The sequence below is a fragment of the Pogoniulus pusillus genome, chromosome 34, assembly GCF_015220805.1.
Source record: "Pogoniulus pusillus isolate bPogPus1 chromosome 34, bPogPus1.pri, whole genome shotgun sequence".
In the NCBI taxonomy this organism is placed as follows: Eukaryota; Metazoa; Chordata; class Aves; order Piciformes; family Lybiidae; genus Pogoniulus; species Pogoniulus pusillus.
Window position 1 is genome coordinate 6,328,556 of NC_087297.1, and position 20,624 is coordinate 6,349,179.

The 20,624-nt window shown below is 40.8% G+C and overlaps 1 protein-coding gene across 5 annotated transcripts in view; it reads right to left on the bottom strand.

Annotated features, from left to right (window-relative positions):
* Nucleotides 1-20,624, bottom strand: part of B4GALT6 (beta-1,4-galactosyltransferase 6) — a 55,304-nt gene continuing 34,680 nt past the window's right edge. For all 5 annotated transcript variants that reach the window (XM_064170528.1, XM_064170526.1, XM_064170527.1 and 2 more), the window contains 8 exons: nt 19,511-19,627; nt 18,833-18,946; nt 11,930-12,054; nt 10,839-10,955; nt 9,095-9,282; nt 6,106-6,228; nt 5,174-5,275; nt 1-3,617 (listed from right to left, as the gene is read on the bottom strand). In XM_064170528.1, the coding sequence (XP_064026598.1) occupies nt 3,470-3,617; nt 5,174-5,275; nt 6,106-6,228; nt 9,095-9,282; nt 10,839-10,955; nt 11,930-12,054; nt 18,833-18,946; nt 19,511-19,627 (1,034 nt within the window). In that variant the 3' untranslated portion in view covers nt 1-3,469. The remainder of the gene's footprint in view (nt 3,618-5,173; nt 5,276-6,105; nt 6,229-9,094; nt 9,283-10,838; nt 10,956-11,929; nt 12,055-18,832; nt 18,947-19,510; nt 19,628-20,624) is intronic.

A 20,624-nucleotide genomic window follows, 5' to 3' on the forward strand; every position in this document is an offset into this window, starting at 1 on the left:
CAGTCTTTAGAACATTGTATTTCGTAAAAGACAATGATAAAAAAGTACAAACATTTTCATGAACAACCACCAAAAAGAAAAAAACCAAAACCCAAACCAAAACTATGATAGTACACAGGAAATTCCCAGCATTTGTTTCAGTGCAGTTTTCATTAAGCCTATCTTACATACCTCTAGAAATAAAATAATCTTAAGTACACTTCCTCTTGCCGGTACGCAATGGATCCTCTCAGTATGTGTCTGGCTCATTAGTAACCCACTACAACAAAGTCATTAGGAAACAGAACAATAGAAAAATAGACTGGCAAGATCCAAGAAAAAAGGACATTTTGCACTCACTTTTCAACATCCTGTCCATTGCAAAATGGATTTGAGCTTTCATATTCTCCTACTTCAATTTGAAATACAGCAAATGGGCTTAAGAGCATCTGAGCATATCAACGGAGCAGACTCCGTTGTCAATACTTCTATAATGTTCTCACTTGTTCATTTGCAAGACACTCAGAATCCTGTAAAATACTCCCTCTTTCTTCTCCCTCCATGCTCACTCCTTGGCAGCAATGCAAAGGTCAATGTGATTGCCTCCTCTGCATTTTACCAGAACCATGAGAGTATCAAAAGGAATGTGCCTAACTCTTAGCCCTCCATCACACTGATTTTGTTTGAAGGCACTGTCTATGTTAAACTCCACTGCAGAAGAGTACTGAGTTCAGGCAGGTAGCATAGGAGCACTATTCTGCTGTCATTTCAGATGGCAATTTTGCCAAGTTCCCAACAAAGTGACAAAAGGTATAGAGAGAAGAGCGTTGGGTAACGATTCATAATTGAACATCCATCACTTTGGGGCACCAAAATGTAAACTTGAGAGAACTCAGATATATGTCAGAATCCCTTCACAGACTGGTTTAAATCACCTTTTTCTAACATCCTACATGATTAAATCACTTACAGCTGTAAGGTTCTGTGAGCCCAGCCGCAGTCTATGTGTCATATTGTATGGATATATACACATATATGCATTAGAGTGGGTTTAACTGCACATCAATTTCACAGAGTGCCCTAAAAAACTGGACACAAAAGCATGCTTCAGAAAACAGTACAGACCTAAAGTGCCAAAGGATGTTTCATAGCCATAGGTGCTAGATTGGAGTTGAACTTGTACTGAAAACCAGCAATCACTTCAAAATACATCAGGGCTTGAAAAAAAAACCCAAACCTATTCAACAGTTCTTAAAGAGTTGTATTAACCTGTTAGGAAACAGGACTAATTTTATTTTAAAGATATACTTGCTCTTACAGTGTATTAATTATCCCCCCCCCCCCTTTGCCCATATGCTTCAGAATATTCTATACACTCAGTTATAGAAAAATATAATCAGGAGGTGATCAAACCACTTAAGCATGCTTTTGAAGGAGAGTTTGTTCACTTTATGCTCACTTGTTATTTGCACTGCAGGACATAAAGCATATTGGATAAACTGGTAGATTTTAAGGTAATCCCAACAGAGTCCAAAACACCCCTTCCTTAGTCGTTCTTAGCTACTTAAGTTAAATCACTACACTTCTACTAAATATTTGGGATGCCTACAACTAAGCTGGTAACTTGGCTGAAGAATGTCTAAGTGCAGAATTGCTGCTGGGATGACAAAGAAATAAAAGGTGTTTATGGCAGACAAACTGAAATTGTACAGAGCACCACACCACCTGTGGCAGCAACTCAGGAAGCCAACACACAGTAATGAGTTGAAGTTAGTATTCTTTGTCAACACCCTTACAGTACACTCTGTGGATAAACAATCCTTATTATATAGCATTTTCCATTCTTTGTTGGAGCAGAAGTCAGTCTTTGGTTCCTAAAGAGCTGAGTAACTGTGACAGACAAAAATAGTTTAGCAGATCTTGTTCAGTATCTTTGCATTGACATAGAAAATAAATGATCCCATCCTTTTGTTCAGTATTAACAAGGGATGTAAAAAAATATTAGGAGAAGAGAATGCTTAGCAGGGAGATACTTTCAGGTAGCCTAACATTACAAGCAAACAGAAAATAAATGCTTTTCATTGTAAGCCAAGGAAAGAGGCTCAATACTCATACAACACCACAAAAATAGAGAGACAGGCAGGACCAATCCTTAGTGGGACTGTGCAACCTCAACATCTCGTTGAAAGTCATCGACTTGAGGATATTTAGTGCATCATAGAAGCACTCAGCACTCTACAAGAACAGGCCCTTAAATAGCTTTATTGATTAATGTATTAAGAGTGGAATTTTAAAAAGCACTTGGGATTGGCCTGCTTCAGTTCCACTTAACACCATCAGCAGTGGAATAGTCTGACCAACACCCTGGTTCTGAAAATCCCACGCTGCAAGCAGTACAACTATTCAGAGCTATGTTTTCTTATTTCCTTAAAAAATCTAACTTTAATATTCTTCCAATGAAGACACTTTTTTGGCTCTTCTGCTTTTGGAGGAATAAAAGTGCTGTATACTAAGATATATCTATATTTTTTATATTAAAAAAAAAAAGAACAATACCAAAATACTTTATGCACCCAGACACGTTTTAGGCATTAAAATCCCTGACATTGACACCAGTGGCACACTTGGAAACAGTGAAGAGCTCCTGTAGGTCATCATAACAGCAACAACTGCAAGATTTTCAGTAATACACATGCAATATGCATATAAATAGGGTCTAGGTGGCAGGCAGGTATCATACAGTTTTGCTGGCAATAAATAAAATCCAAAGCTTTCTTTCTAGCAAGTTCTTCTATGAAACTGATTTTTCTAGATAGATATGCAAAAAGGCCTAGAGCTCAAAACTAGTATAACAGTTTACAGTCATAGCTGGCCAACAATTAATATTTCCTTCATTTCACATAAGGTATAACCTTGTTTTAAGCATACTTACATTTTACATTTGTTCTTTCATGCTAAGAAAAACATTCCTATGGAATTCAAACAAGAACACACTCAAACACCTAGTGAAGCGTAAGATAGTGAGCAATTTAAAAGGCATGTACACACATTAATTTACATCACATATTTACAAAACACATCTTAGAAAGAAACAAAAGCATTCTTTTAAATATGAGGAGGGCTAGTATAAAAAAAATCGTTGGAAGAAGTGGCCTCTTCTGTCCCTACTTCCAGAGAAGCTACAAGTCTGTGGTCTGCGGTTTCTTTAGCTGCGTGGTTAAGATAGAGAACATGAAGAACGAAGGCTTGAACAGTAGTCTCATGCTGTAAACATCTGAGGGGTGCTGCTGAGTGGTAGCTGCTGGCTTGGCTTTGCTTTTCTCTTCCATGGTACATGCAACCATCTCTTAACCCAAATATACATGGAAATGGTCACAAATCTCTAACTCTAAGCTGCTGCTTGTTGGGTTGCTTTTGGTTTACAGTGTCTTTTGGTAGCTTCCAGCGTTCAAAGCTTATTCTGGTAGGGCAGTCTGTCCTTCCACTTCCATCAATAGTCTCTAACAGGAGCAAGTTCTGGTATGAGATTAACAGTTATATTCTTATACAACCTACTGACAAGTATTTTAGGAGTGTATATTAAATTGTTCAGCCCATCGATATACTGACGTTCTCTGGAATACCTCAGGAGCTTGTATCTGCAGAGGGAGTTGGAAGAACAAAAGGTGAGAAAGAACTGCAAGAAACAAGCCAGCTGATCTCAGACATGATACTCTAACAGTCATTTTCATCTCAAAACATGCTTTCAATTCCAGGACTTGGAAATCATCAAATTCCCTTCCCAAGCTTTATAAGCAATCTGCTTTCTGGCTTTTAATACACCCAGGATTTTATCTTCACTTACATGAGTTAACATTAAGACTAAATAACAAAGGTGGCATTTACTATGTATGCTTTTTATGGCCCCAAACTAAACTGATTTCAAAAAATCATTCCATTTCTTCATGTTCTTTGGCTAAAAAACTCAACTATGGAGCTCAGAGAAGATTTGGGAGCCTTCACTCTTCATTATTGTGTATTTAAAGGTCCAAATTGTTCTTCATGTCATTTTTGAGACTGCTCTGTTTGCAAACATCTTACTTTGAGGTCACTAAAAAACCCTCCCCAGATTAGTGATCTATAGATTCATACCCTGTATTTTCCCAAGTCGGCCCTACTTGTCTACTTAAAAATTATGAAACAGAAAAGTGTTCCCAGAAGAGACAGCTGTACATAACAGAATTGAGCAGTACTTCTAATTACCTGAAAACACAGACCATAAACCCTTAGGTTGTGTTTCACATTCTCATCTTTAGGTGTAGCTCATCTCTGGTTGCTATCCCAGTCTAGGGAATATCCCAGAAGGTACTGGCCAGATAAAGTGTTTGGCATCTTTGTAGCAAAAAGAAAGGAACCCAGAAAAGAACAGTCTACCTCAGTGTAAGGAGGAAACAAGATCTGTATCTCAGGAAGGAACAAAATATGATGGAAGAAACCAATCACTGAACCACAGAATTGTTTTGGTTGGAAAAGACCTCTAAGATGATCAAGTCCAACCACCACTGCCACTAAACCATGCCCCAAAGTCCACACCTCCAGGGATGGTGACTCCATGTCTCTGGCAGCCTGTTCCAATCTCTGACCACTCTTGCAGCGAAGACATTTTTCCTAATCTCCAACCTAAACCTCCCCTGGCATAATTGCAGGCTATTTCCTCTCATTCTATCACCTGATACTAGAGAGAGGACACCAACCCTCACCTCACTCCAACCTCCTTTCAGGGAGTTGTAGAGAGCAATATGATCTCTCCTCAGCCTCCTCTTCTCCTCAGTTCCCTCAGCAGTCTGTTTTCAGGCAGGAGTCATTTTTCCTAGCTGTATTGCTTCCTTTTTTGAGGACACCCAACTTAACCAACTAAAGGAGCCCTGCCAGCACTAATGCCCAAACTATTAAGGAACAATAACATTCTGCATCAGAGATTATGATGATAATATCTTCTGACATGCCAATTCAGTCTCCCTCATGGTTGAATAAGAAATATCTGAACACCAACCATAATGTGCTTAAGAAAACAGGAAGTTTAGCACTAAAGAGGGAATAATACTGACAAGCACTCACTGCTTCTTTGAACGTGGGGAAGGTTTGTATGGGTGTAAAGAGAAATATATTAATATCTTCCTTAGCTCCAGTATTTTAACAGTTCTGGTTTCCTTACCGTCCTAAAAACTGGACTTCGCCTCTGTGATGGTGAGGAATGGATTTGTACTTCCCTAAATCTCCCTCTGGTCTTGTTACATTATATCCAGCATAGTGAACCCTGCAGTACAAAAACGTTTGCATGAAGAGTGTTAAAAAGCTGTTTTCACAAATCACAGCAAAAAGGAGAAAAAAGTGTCACATCTTTTAAAGCTAAGTCTCCCTGAACAGCCCAAACCACTCCTAACTGAACTAAAAAAAAGCTGGCAATGGGAAATAACAATAATTTCAGTCTCTCCTGCTTTGTCCTCAAAGCACAGCAGTAGAAAAAGATGAAAATAGGCAGGAAAGCAAATCAAAACACATAATCCTCTAAAAAAGTCTCTCTTTATAAGTAAACTCCTGCAGACACTTTGCTTCAGCAGCTCAGCTGGAACATTTTACACTTGTTCATTATGAGCTGTTAATAATGCAGTGAGTATTGCGTCCATTCTCCAACTTGTGGTAGTAATATAATTCCAAATTAAACTCCCAAACACTGCTCCTAAAATAGGAAAGTTACTTAAATTCATGCTGACTTCATGCTTGTGGGATTATATTCCATAATGCTAGCAGCAGAAAGATGCAAATTAACATGAAAAAGCAACACAAAGAGACAAGAAGGAATGAAACTAAACAGGCTTAATGCTGTTATCTGTTGTTATAGCTCCTAGGTGTTACAAGAGCTATGTCTTAAAAGCCTGTTAACTGTCCCCAGGTCAAGAAAAAAGAACATACTATCCCTTCAAACAGTTCTGCTCTGGTATTTCTGAAATGAACTCTTTAGAAATGAATTAGTTAACTTAAAACAAAGATTAAGAGGCAGCAACTGTCAGAAAAAAAAAACCCTTATCACTCTCAAACGGTGGATACCACAGATCCAGGAGAAAGGCAGAAACAGTGAACACTCACCTGTTCCAAAGATCATCATCTTCTCCACCCCATCCCCAAAAGGCATTTGGAAACCCATTGATCTTCTTGAACTGTTCCACTGTCAGGCCACTTACACCACCAAAGAACTCATTGTAGGGAAGGCTGAAAACAAAAGGCAAATTCTGTGTTATTAGTTGAACATAGGCAGGCAGCCCTCTCATGGAACAATACCTTTCACAGCTTGTACCAAGTTGGGACTCTCAAAAGTCATCTTGTCCAATCCCCCTGCACTCAGCAGGGACATCTCTAAATAGGTCAGGCCACACAGGGCCATATCAAGGCTAGCTTGAATGTCTCCAGGGACAGGGCCTCAACCACATCCCTGGGCAGCCTGCTCCAGCATCTCACTACCCTCATTGCAAATAGCTTCCTCTTGAAGTCCAACCCAAACCTACCCTGCTCCAGTCCCAAACCATTCCCCCATCACCAAAGGCCTTTCCAAACAGTCTCTCCTCAGCCCTGCTGCAGGTCCTACTCAGATACTGAAATGCCACTCCCAGGTCTCCCCAGAGTCCCCCCTTCTCCAGGCTGAACAGCCCCAGCTCCTTATGCCTGTCCCCACAGGAGAAGTGCTTTCAGAAAAACAAGAAGTCCAAATCAAGGCCATGAACAGATGCTGAATGTATTCACTGAGGGAAAGTGCTTCACAGATCACTGTCATTAAGTAACATATACAGGAGATGAACATGTTTGAAGCAGTGTCTGAATTGCATAACAAGTACCCAAAATGCAGCTCAAATTAGTATCACCACATGAAACAAAAAGTCTGTCACGTATTTCAGATGGCTGATTTAGAACCACAGCTGAAGTGTTAAGTGAAGCCCTCCAACTATTCTATTTTGACACCATTCAACTGAAAAAAGCCCTCTCTAACCAGCTGGGGAGAAAAATACAAGTCAGTAATGCAGCCATTCAGTAATTTTAATTCATAACTAAAGAAGTGTTCAGGCTTGGAAGGGTCTAAGAGTACCTGTTCACCCACAGTGGGAAAACACACTTAAGGGGAGAAATAATTAGAATGTTTAGAAGGTAAAGTTCTGAATCAAAAGGACCTACAGGCTTTGCTGTCAGCAAGCATGCAGTAACTGCTAAAATACATCATTTCATACATTACGTTTATAAATATCTGAGGGCTGGGTGTCAAGAAGAAAGGGACAGCCTCTTCTTACTTACACCCTGTGCTAGGACAAGAGGCAATGGATGGAATCTACAGCACAGGAAGTTCCACCTTAAGATGAGGAAGAACTTCTTTACTGTAAGAGTCACAGAGTACTGAACAGGCTCCCCAGAGAAACTGTGGAGTCTCCTTCTCTGGAGAGACTTGCCTAGGTGTGTTCTGTGCAACTGCACTAGATTGTATGGTCACAGAATCACAGAATTTCTTAGGTTGGAAAAGACCTTCAAGATCATTGAACCCAATCATTAGTTTCACACAGACGAGTCCTTGCCTAAACCAAATCCCTCAGCACAACATTTAATCATTATGGTTGGAAAGGACCACCAGGACCCTGTTCTGGCAGTGGGGTTGGACTCAAAGACCTGCAGAGATCCCTTCCAACCCCTAACATCCTGCGATCCTTTGTGATTATTAAGAGAAGCAGCTGGCCAACAGGAACAGTGACTATAGCTATACAGGAGAACGTACTACACCCAGGCAATGTGATTTCCAGTTCTCAAAATACTTTGCCAGCCTTTAACAAAATTGTTTGTAAGCATCTATATTTACTGCCATCAACACTGACTTGCACCCTTAAGGCAGAAGCTGCTACAGAAGAGTGTGTTTCTCTTTTAGAACAGCACACAATTTCAGCAGACAAAGGTAATGAAGCATATTTCTCAGGAGACACAGCCAAATCTGGAACCCTGAAGGAGTTAGGGCTACCTATAGAAAGATTTACCATTGCTTAGGACACAATTGCTGCACTGAAGGACAAATAACCCCAGAAGACAAGGGGAAAGAAAAAGAAATACATAGTCACTTAAGTTCTGATCTGTGGAAACACAGGGTTTGACCAAAAGCTGAGGAGGGATGCTCTGCAAGGGCTTCTAGTGATAGGATGAGAGGGAAAGGATTGAAGATGGAGGAAGGCAGGTTTAGACTGGGTATTAGGAAGAAATTCCTTCCAGTGAGGGTGGCAAGATACTGGAACAGGTTGCCCAGGGAGGCTGTGGATTCCCCCTCCATGGATGTGTTGAAGGTCAGGTTGGATGAGGTCTTGAGCAACCTGGGCTAGTGTAAGGTGCTCCTACACATAGCAAGAGGGGCTGGAAGTAGATGATCTTAGAGTTCTTTCCTACCCAAACCATTCTATGAATCTTAGAATCCATGAAATCTTTTGGGACAGGCTTGTTATTGTAGCTCCCTTTCAGTATTTAACTGAAATAATTGGTGCTCTAAAAACACTTAAAAACCCCAACAAACCCCCAGATAGCCCCTAGCAAAACCCAGCAGAAAACTATCATCCACCCAAAAGCAATCCCCTCCACATATTGAAGTATAGCTCTAAGGTCTCCCAATTGCTTTCTCTTCTCCAGGCTGAACAGTCCCAATTCTTTCAGCCTGCCTTCATAGAAGATGCACTCTAGTTCTGTGATCATCACTTCTGGATGCACTCCACCAGGTCCCTATCTCTCCTGTGCCTTTGTTTTGTTGTTGTTGAGTGATTTTGTTGTTTGGGGGGGGGGGCTTTGGGGCTTTTTGTTTGTTTTGAGTTTTTTCTAAGGCCGCCCTCATTCCAACAAGCTCAACACTGAAAACCCTAAGTAACATCTGCAAATTATCAACATATCAAATACAGATACTAAACCTAAATCTTCCTTTTGACAACTAGATGTTCCTTTATGTAAACACTGTGGTAGGAAGCTGCTTGACTGGTTTCATCTATTGTAAATACTGTCCAAAATTCCCATTGACTTCAAGAACCTTTCTGGGACTCTTCAGCAGTAACAGCTAAAGTTAATTACTTACATGTACATATATTTGTCCAGTTTTGCTGCAAAGTGTCTTGGCATTTCTCCACACCCATAGTAATTTCTGTCATTTTCAGGCAAGTGATCCACATCATGAAATATTATGCAGTCCCAGACAGCATCCTTCATAGCCTCTTTGAAGCCAACATTAAAGAGCATTGCACGATTGAAAGGTTGTGTACCTGCCTTCAAACAGAATAAAGGAGACACTCTTAAGAATCCAGAGGACTGAAGGTGCATCTCTACCACAGAAAAAAAGCACTGGCAAAGATACTTGTTATTCCTCTAGCTAAGCAGTAGAATAGCTCTAGTTAGCATCAATTACACCAACTGCACTTCATGATTTAAAGAGTCTAGGTGGTCTCCCCAGTTAGAGAAACCTTGACAGCACTAGCAGCTTAGAGCACTAGTAATGGTGAACCAGTAAAATATGGGTGGCTTGGATAAATGCAGCAGGAAGAGTCAAGGAAAAAGTGACCCAAACTAAGAAAGAAACACTGTTTTGTTTCTTGTTACAACAGTCAACTATAACAGAACAGACTAGGCTATTTCAGTTGGAAGGGACCTACAACCATCAGCCAGTCCAACTGCCTGACCACTGCAGGGCTGACCAAGCTAAAGCAGGTTGTTAGGGTATTGTACAAACACCTCAAACACTGATACCACCTCTCTAGGAAGCCTGTTCCAATGTTTGACCATCTTCTCAGTAAAAAAATAGATCCTGATGTCCATTCTGAACCTTCCCTGGTGCAAGTATGATCCACTCCTGTGAGTCTTGCCACTGGATAATCAGGAAGAGATTAGCATCTTGCTCTCCATGTCCCCTCCTCAGGAAGCAATGAAGTCACCCTCAGCCTCCTTGTCTCCAAACCAGATAAGCCCAGAGTCCTTAGTTGCTCCTCAGAGGACATGGAGCCCTTTCACCAACTTTGCCACCCTCCTCCAGAAGCATTTGAGGACCTTCACATTCTCTTAAATTGTGGGGCCCAGAAGTGCACACAGCTCTCGAGGTGAGGCCACACTAATGCTGAATAAAGTGAGGTAACCACCTCTCTTGACCATGCTGTGTTTGATGCACACCAGGATGTGGTTTGACCTCTTGTATGGTAAGGCACAGCTGACACACTGAGGGGACTCTTTCCGTAGGGCTGCTCTCCAGCCACTCCTCTCCCAGTTTATACTTGTGTTCAGTTTTATTCCATTCTAGGTGCAGAATCCAGCATCTTAACTTCTTAAATTTCATCCCATTAATCACAGCTCAATGCTCCAATCTATCTACATCCCTCTGCCAGGCATCCCATCCCTCAAGAGACAACAGCACCTCCCAGCTCAGTATTGTCAGCAAACTTGCTAATGGTGCATTCGACTGCTGCATCCAGATCACTGATAAATACACTGAACAGAGCTGGCCCTTGACTTGTGCCCTGAGTTTCATTGCTGGTGGCTGGTCACCAGCTACATGTTGCTCCACCTTTTTTGTTGTCCTTGCAAACTTAACAGAGACATCAGATTCGAAGAAGTGACATTATCATTCCTAAAGAATCAGCCTGTACTGAAAGGAAAGCAACACAGATCTGACCACTGCTTAAAACAAGAGATGGAGCTGAACTTTCTTTTCTCATTCAAAGAACTAGAAGAGCAAGGAAACAATTCTCAAATTCTGGATTCATCCAAAGCTTGGCAAGAATATCATATCTCCTTCAGCAAGGTTCAATTCTCACTCTTCAAGTAAAGGCTGTTACCTGTTCAACAACATAGAAGGCAAATTCCAGTCGCTGCTTCTGCAACATAGGGATCAGATGGCGGAAAAAAATGGGTAGATGCTCATGGCGATTCCGGAAAGGAATAAGGATTGCCACCTACAACAAATTAGAGATAGATACATATAAAGATTAGACAGACAAATAGAAGATACTCTATTAGTCTTTTTAGATATTAATGTTTCAACAGAGACCAAATTCCCCACAGCTTACAGAGGCTTTTCAGCTTTTATGTTTCAATTGCCTTGGTGTTTTACACTTTCATCCCCTCTAGGAAATCCTGTTAGATTTTTGCTCAAACAACTAGAATAAAACTAAATTCTGGAGTAAAACATAAATAAGATTTTCCTTTTAGGTTCACTTGCTTCTAATTGTACTTTAACATACACACAGGACAAGTCTGTATCTGTGTGATAAAACATTTAACAACAACAGCCAAGGAACCTTTAGAAGTTCTTGACAATCCATTTAGAATCATAGAGCCATTAAGGTTAAAAAAGATCTCCAAGATCATTGAGTCCAATCATTGATCTAACACTTTCAAGTCCACCACTAAATCACTCTCCTAAGTTCCACATCTAACATCTTTTAAATATCTCCAGGGACCATGATGCAACCACTTCCCTGGGCAGCCTGTTCCAGTACTTAATCCACTGTTTCAGCTAAGAAATGTTTCCTAGTATCCAATCTAAACCTCATCTGGCACAGCTTGAGGCTGTTTCCTTTTATACTGTCCCTAGCTACCTGGGAATAGAGATGGACCCCCACCTTGCTACAACCTCCTTTCAGGCTATTGTAAAGAGTGATAAGGTCTCCCTCTCAGCCTCCTCCAGACTAAACCACCCCAGTTCCCTCAGGTGCTCCTCATGTCAGTACTCTGACACACTGATCAACTTAGGAGCATTGCAAGTTTACTGGCCAGCTTTAGTCTCTTCTTGAACACAACAGCCTGAGACAGGCTGCAAGATATCACACACTATATAGAACACACTGCAGGAAAAGACTGAGAGCTTGCAGTGATGAACTGTCCTTCCACACCAACAGTAGAAAACCCAGAAAAAGCAGCATCTCACCTTCCATCGTGGCTTACAGTCTTTTGGTTTCCAGTGTCCTCCTGGTTTAATGTCTAAATCTTTTGAAAACAGTTGCTGAATCTCATCAAAACTGATTTCACTCATATTGACATCAATAAGGCCTCCTAAATTGAGGACAAAAAAAGATATTTTAATTCAGATAACAGACTAACAGACTGCACTGGGTTGGAAGAGACCCTCAAAAATAGTCTTGTCCAACCCCCAAGGAAGATCTAACACCACAAGATATATCATAAGCAGCATCAGAAATCTGCAGTTGCACTACCTATAGATATTTATGCTATCCTCTTAATACTCAGATTTGAAAGAACAAATGTCAGTATTTCCCAATACAAACATCCCTTCAATAAACCCTATAAGCAGCATACTCATTTCAGAGGACACAGAACAAAGTAATTTGAATTCTGTATCTATTTCAGAAAGATGAAGTCACCTTTTCTTTTAAGTACTCCTGTAAAGAGTTCCACATCACCTGTACTACTGAACTGACACTCAAATTCCAGGTGTCTTCCTACCTCCACTTTCACAGAAAAGAAAAATGCATCACTGCTACACTCAACAAACCTCAATTTAAATTCCAGATAATTGGGCACTTTCTAGGTACAGCTTTCAGCTGCTAATTCCCCACTGTCAGCATCAAACCCATTTATAGCAAGTGGCTGGATTTGAGAATTACCACTCACAGAACTAATTAGCCCTGTGAGAAAAGCATTTGCGAATGGCTACTGATGAGAGTGGACGTCAGTAAGATGCTGCATAAAGACCACAATGGGGTACCAAAAATCAGGTTCATGTTTATTATGAGAAAATATTTACACTTGGCTGATAGCTAAAAGCTGATAGCCATTAGATTATGGATGTGTCTAAGTTCCAAATCTGGATTCATAGTAAATACACTCAAAGCACAAGGAACAGAGCTGGGTGCTAGGTTGGACTGGATGATCTCGGAGGTCTCTTCCAACCTGGCTGATTCTATGAATCAAGAAAATTTAGGGAGAAGTTTTAGCACTCATTACCCTGAAGCTCAAATTGTTCTTCAACAATTACTATGCTAGACCATCAAATAGAAAACTTGCAATAACTACCTGACAGAAGCACTTAAGTGTTTTGGTGAAGGCTGGATTTTAAAATCAATGAAAGAAATCACTCCCATTTTGTTCCCTCTGCTCATTCCCAAAAGACTGTTTAATTTTGTAAAACTGAACTGCCCAGCTATCTAAATCTTTGGGAAAGACTGAAATCTTTGGAGCATGTCAGGAGTAACTATTGCTTTCAGAAGAAAGCAGAAGATAATGCAAGAGCTTTTTTAGTATGATTACATGTAAAACTACTTGTAAATGTAAAGGCAAGTTTAAAAAATGAAAAGGAGTTGATAGGGAGGAAAAAAATCAGGAACAGTGTAGTTAGGAGAACACCTTTTAGGAGCAGATTAAAACAAATCCATATTTATTAATTTCATAAGACAAAGGAAGTCATGCAGCTGCTGAAAAAAGACTGTAGAAATATACATCAAAACAGAATCACTGAACTGACAGGGCTGGAAGGGACCTCAAAGATCATCCACTTCCAACCTCCCTTGCCACGGGCAGGAACATCTCCCTCTAGATCAGGTTGTTCAGAGCCCCATCCAGCCTGGTCTACAAGCTTATCCTAAAGAGCTTTATATATTTTTTGTTGTTATTATTACTAATATTATTACTAAAATAATAAGCATTATCATCATAATATTTTTAATTGTTATTATGAATCATTATGGTCATATCTGAAACTCTTCAATAATCTGAAAAAAAGGAACAAGGGGCATTGAAGGAGCTGTACACAGAGTATAAACATGCACAAATTAAATAGGTTACAAAAAGTAAGTCACTAAATGAGTTTCAACTGCCAAGAGACAGAGAAGTAACAACAGCCTTTCAGTTTATTTATAGAATCTAATAGGAAAACGAAGATAAAGGTCAATTACTACACAGAAAAGGAAGTAAACACATGATGCAAAGGACTCAGGTGCCCTGTTCTCCTGAGGAAGGTTTAAATGTGATCAGGTGCTTAAAGAATTTAAATAACTCTAAATTTAAAAGAAGAGAAAGCATGGCAAATCATTATTTATAGAAGGCAGGTGATTCTAATTTGATAGGACATGAATCCCCCCCAGACTGTTTAAAAAGTCACTATATAAACTCTGAAATATTGATACTATCAAAAGTATACAAGAGGGATGAATTAAATCAGCACTTCTGTAAATATCTGAGCTTAGTACTCACTCCTTCATTGCTGTCTAGCACACTGCAATAAAGCACAGGGTTCTGCACTTTGGCCACAATAACCCCAAGCAGCGCTACAGGCTGGGGACTGAGCGGCTGGAAAGCAGACAGGAGGAAAGGGACGTGGGGGTACTGACAGATAGCAGCTGAAGATGAGCCAGCAGTGTGCTCAGGTGGCCAAGAGAGCCAATGGCATCCTGGCCTGCATCAGAAAGAGCGTGGCCAGCAGGACAAGGGAGGTTATTCTTCCCCTGTGCTCAACACTGGTCAGGCCACACTTTGAGTGCTGTGTCCTGTTCTGGGCCCCTCCATTCAAGAGAGATGTTGAGGTGCTGGAAGGTGTCCAGAGAAGGGCAGCAAGGCTGGGGAGAAGCCTGGAGCACAGCCCTGTGAGGAGAGGCTGAGGGAGCTGGGGGTGTGCAGCCTGCAGAAGAGGAGGCTCAGGGCAGAGCTCATTGCTGTCTGCAACTACCTGAAGGGACATTGTAGGCAGATGGGGTGTGGCCTCTTCTGCCAGGCAGCCAGCAATAGAACAAGGGGACAGAGTCTCAAGTTGTGCTGGGGAATGTATAGGCTGGATGTGAGGAGGAAGTTCTTCCCAGAGAGAGTGATTGGCATTGGAATGGGCTGCCCAGGGAGGTGGTGGAGGCACCATCCCTGCGGGTGTCCAAGAAAAGACTGGATGAGGCACTTAGTGCCATGGTCTGGTTGACTGGATAGGGCTGGGGGATAGGTTGGACTGGATGATCTTGGAGGTCTCTTCCAACCTGGCTGATTCTATGATTCTATAAAACCAGCAAAAAGAAAGCTGAGGAAGCAAGAAGCATTTTTGAAGAACAGAATCCAAAACCAAAATAATTTCAACAAATCAGATCCATACTGAAATCAGTAGAGTAAAATAAGTCTTTAAAAGGATGGATAGTTATGAAGGAGAAATGAAGCACAGGCTCACAAAGCAGGAAGTACCTTGCTGCAACATGCAGGAAGGTGTTTTGGTGTTTTGCTGGTTTGTAATGGATTGCCTATTAATATGAGACAATAAATTGTAATGCAATTGCACAAACATGGCAAATTTCCTTCTGGAATGCATTAACTGCTGTTACATGAAAGACAGAAGGTAATCACTAGTTTGTTTTGTAACCAGGGTTTCAGCCAGTTATAATGCTTCATGAGGAAATCAAATTAGAGCAAGTCTCCAGTACAAAAACCAAGCATGGAAAGAGCTGTAGGAAGTGTGTAGGGCGAAAAGGCTGCAAGTCCTGATTTAGCTAACAAAGGGGGGGGACTGACAAAAGCTTATGTCTTTCCCAAGACAGAGCAGTCAACTTCATTCTAAGCATGAAGAATGGCAAGTCCCTGCTCACTGCAAGAAGCACTGGACAAGATGATCTTTGAAGGTCTCTTCCAACCCAATGCAATCTGTGAAAAATCTAGATGATATTGAAGCCAAACCCTATTTCTGGGGAGAAGGAGATTGTAAGTAAGATATATATAGTCACACCATGTCTAATTGCTACTTGGGTTAAGACAGTTTTCTGCGTAATTGAAATCCATAATGAACTGAGAGCCTCATACTTCTGGCTCCAGGTCTGTGTATTTACCATGCAAGAGACAAAGTTCAGAATGTAGAGGTGTTGAAAGAAACACAGATAACAAGCTCTCTTACTGTACTCTCCTTCACTGGATAAACTTCTCAGCTGAGATTAGAAAAGAAGCTGTAATGGAGTCTAGATTACTCTAATCCACTATTTTTCATCGAAGGAAAAAATATTACCAATTCAATGTGGCTGTCAGCAACACTATTTTGTATGATTTGGACCTGAACTGCTATATTAAACCCTTAATTACTTGCTGCTGCTGAATGACAGCCCTCAGCTTAAAAGGTTAACATTCCAGAAAGGCATCACAGATATCTGCAGGAACAGTTTCACATTTTCTCCCTTTACAAATGAGCAGCTTACTCTTTTGATTTTAAATACAGTAAGTAAAACAATGATGTTAGCATAACAAATACAAATGAACAGCCGCTTCCAGAAACAAATTTACACTTAGTTACAGAGAGCTGCTAATGCTTCCTTGGTTGCTACAGTCTAATACCAAATGAGACATTTCAATTTAACCAATTAGCTCTATACTAATGTTACTATTCATTCTTCTCTCAAAAATATTAAGTCTATCCAGAAAACATTTACTAGGACTAAAGTAATTCCATGGATTAGTGATCCAATTTACAATTTCCTCCAAACGCAGAGCACAAGGCACATTCATACTTCATCACCCCTTTTAACAGCGACTCCTAACAGAGAAAAAAGCTGGAAGCTCAAAGTGGTTTCTAAGAATAACTCCAGTTTAGCCAAGGGATTGCAGTTTTATAAAAGGTAAACGTAAGAACTATCTGCAACAGCAAACATTCAGCGGTGAAGGTCAAGGTAAAGCAATCACCACCAGGAGCGATTGGCCTCTTTCCTTTTCATGTTCAAAACTCTCCTGCTCAACACTCCTTGGTCTTTAGGGATTGCTTTCTCTACAAGCCAGGGGAGTGCAAACAATGCCCAGAATTTTGTTTGACTCTGAATTATGGCAGGAAAGGGAAATTCACACTGAAATTTACACTTCTTCACAAGAATTATAAAGAATATTCCCAAATGAAGCTATGCTTTGTCTACGGAAACTAGATCAAGACATGCCAACAGCCTTTCAGCCACGCTGTGAAATCAGGTTAAAGACACAGTCACATCAAGGAACTATTCCAAACTCAGTTTGAGTAACTAATTACGCAGCACCTGCATATAAGACCTCCTGCACACATTGGGACACTGCCACTGAGGACAGTTCTGCTGTGACAAGTTTGATAAAACCCCAGCAAACCTAAACTGCAGCAGTAGCAAAGGACTCAGCTCAGTTTCTCATTTCTGCCTGACACTCCTCTGCAACTAAACATTTTCAAAGTAATTCAGAAGTTCAGATTCTAGGCTTAAAGACAAAGTTAGGGACACTTAATCAAGTTCTATTTAAATAGCTTGGGATCTTAAACATCTGGGTTTAAAAGCTTCATTTAAAAACTTCCTGAGGATTACAACTTTTCACTTGTTATGCAAGTACTACTTCCCCATGATGCCAGAATTGTTGAGGCTGAAATAGACTTCTAAGATCATCAAGTCCAGCCTATGACCTAACACCACCCCACTGACTAGACCATGTCACTAAGTGCCACATCTTTCCTTAAAGACCTTCAGGAACAGCAACTCCACCACCTGCCTGGGCAGTCCACTCCAGTGTCTACCCTTCCTCTGAGGAAGTGCTTAACATCCAACCTGATGACAGGGCTTCAGCGTTTCTTACCTCCATCAATTGCCACTTCACAACATCATTTTGTTCAGTTTCCTATACACTGAACTAAGTGATTAGCTAATGATTTAGCAACTTAATTTCTGAATCATTGTATCAGGAATAGCACTACCAAAAAAAGATTTTTTTACCTACTCTTCAACTACCTACTTTTTACATACTCTTTGAATGTGGAATGAATACTTTTAATGAAGTTAAGAGTATTCCTACCTTTCATGTGTAATTCCAACATTTCATATGTAATTTGTAAACAAAAATTAATGAGACAAAAGTTTTCTTAACACACTAGTTACAGACAAAATTCTGCAAGGGTTATTGTCCACTCTCAGAAGTCTTTTGTTCATTATTTGCTGCTATGTATTGCAGCTCCCTGTAATTACACTTTTGAATAGTTACATTTTGGTTTAAATCATAGAATCAACCAGATTGGAAGAGATCTCCAAGATCATCCAGGCCAACCTAGCACCCAGCCCTAGACAGACAACCAGACCATGGCACTAAGTGTCTCATCCAGGCTTTGCCTGAACATATCCAGGGACAGTGACTCCACCACCTCCCTGGGCAGCCCATTCCAATGCCGATCACTGTCTCTGCCAACAACTTCCTCTTAACATCCAGCCCAGACCTCTCCCAGCACAACTTGAGGCTGTGTTCCCTTCTTCTGTTGCTGGTTGCCTGGCAGAACAGACCAACCCCACTTGGCTACAGCCTCCTTTCAGGTAGTTGTAGACAGCAATGAGGTCGGCCCTGAGCCTCCTCTTCTCCAGGCTGCACACTCCCAGCTCCCTCAGCCTCTCCTCACAGGGCTGTGCTCCAGGCCTCTCCCCAGCCTTGCTGCCCTGCTCTGGGCACATTCCAGTATCTCAACATCTCTCTTGAGTTGAGGAGCACAGAATTGGACACAGCACTCAAGTTGTGGCTTGATCAGTGCTGAGTACAGGGGAAGAATAACCTCCCTTGTCCTACTGGCCACACTCTTCCTGACATACAGCAGGATGCCATTGGCTCTGCTGGCCACCTGGGCACACTGCTGGTTCATGTTCAGCTACTATCTACCAGTACCCCCAGGTGCCTTTCCTCCTGGCTGCTTTCCAGCCACTCTGTCTCCAACCTGTAACACTGCTTTGGGTTGTTGTGGCCAAAATGTAGAACCCTGCACTTGGCCTTGTTAAATCTCATCCCATTGGCCTCTGCCCACCCATCCAGCCGGTCAAGGTTTCTCAGCATAAAGTCCAATTTACTAAACAAAAGTTAAGGTCAGTTTGAAACCTACTCATGTAAGGCAGCTTCTCTGGACAAGCCTGGTAAGGAGAATATGTGAAGTTTTCTGGAAGATACATTGTTGTTTGAGCAAGGCAGTCACTGGAGTTGTTTCCTTCAGGGTAATCTGTGGAAAAAAGAGAAAAGACTTTTGTAAAAAACTGTGTTCACCATGCAATTTGTAACCTATCACCATGCAGGCAAGAGCATTAACTTTGTAAGTCACAAACTCTCCAGCAGTAAGATCCAAAAACCTCAATGTTTTACTGCACTAAAGAAACAACAGTTAAATTATGATATATCTTTGCTAAAGCTGCGACAAATATTTCCTGCTAAAGTGAACTGATAAACAGCAATTTTCCTACCAAAACATAAGGAAAAATTTCTTTGCTGCAAGGGTGCTAGAGCCCTGGAGCAGGATTTCCAGAGAGGTTGTGGAGTCTTCCTTCTCTGGAGAGATTCCAAACCCTCCTGGACAGGATGCTGTGGGTGATCTTGCTTTAGCAGGTGGGTAGGACTAGATCTCCAGAGATCACCTCCAACCCCCACTGTGCTGTAACTATCTGGCCTTTATTTACAGAGAAACAGGAACGGGGTCTAGGTTTCCCTAGTCAAGTTATATCACTACAATCTGGCTTGTCTGTTCCTCATAAAGCTTTTAAAAAGCCAATTAAATAAGAAATATTCTTACCTGTGCCATTCAGAGTAGCATTTTTGTTAGTGTACAATCTGATCATGTGTCCTATTGTTTTCACATTCTCTCTCAGCATTATACCACGAGCTTGCACCATGAAGAGATATGTGTTTGCTGATAAAACAAAAAGCAAGTCTGAATTTTAATTAAGGCATTTCTAAATTATTCTAACACCCATTTATAACATGTTCAGTATTTGTTACTATGACTGAATCCATGGCAAGTCAACACCAATCATTCTAGATTAAGATCCTCAAAGAGTGAAATAGCAACAAAACAGAAGACTAAAAATAGATTCATAAGCACAGATCTATGGAAAAGCTCAGAATTATACAATTTCAATAGGCATTTTATATGACACTTGATAAGAAAGCAACTGGCAGTGCCAAAAAACAGTGGTATTTACCATTGGAAAGGTTTTTAGATGTAGGTACACATCTCATGTATGTATCTACATACACATCACAGAGACACAGGACAAAAAACATCCAGAAAATCTTTTAGTCCCAGAGCATTTGGGACTTTGTATTCCTTAGTTAACACAACTTTCAGTCATCACCTACTCCTTCCCTCCAACAGCTGAGTCATTATACAGCTACTACAAATTACTGCCAAGTTCCAGTATTACTGTTTGATAATTATATGTGAAATATTTATCACAGGCATCAGGGGTGAGTAAAACAACATTCTGAGTAATTAAGTGCCTCACAACAGCAACAGCATGAAATATTCCTCTGTCTCAGCCTTGCACTCAAATCTGATCTCAAGACAATTCTTTGTCCTAAACAGAAGATATTAAGTTGGAAAAGAAGCTGTATGAGTAAGGAAAGATCTCCCCAGGACACACAGAGCTCAATAAAGAATGGGAAGGACAAATTCCCTTCACAGAACAGTTTTCACTGTGAGCAGCAAAGAGGATCAAAGGGATCATCTGTCACTCTACCTATGTTAAGCATCCATTGGTCTGCCAGGTATTTGGCTCACTGTACCTAGTAACCACTGTAACCAAAATATGCTCTGAGACTTTGAAGGCAAGAACTAAGTACTTCAGAAAACCAACAGATTCATCTTAATCAGCATAAAGAGAATAAAGCAAGCTAGAAAATTATCT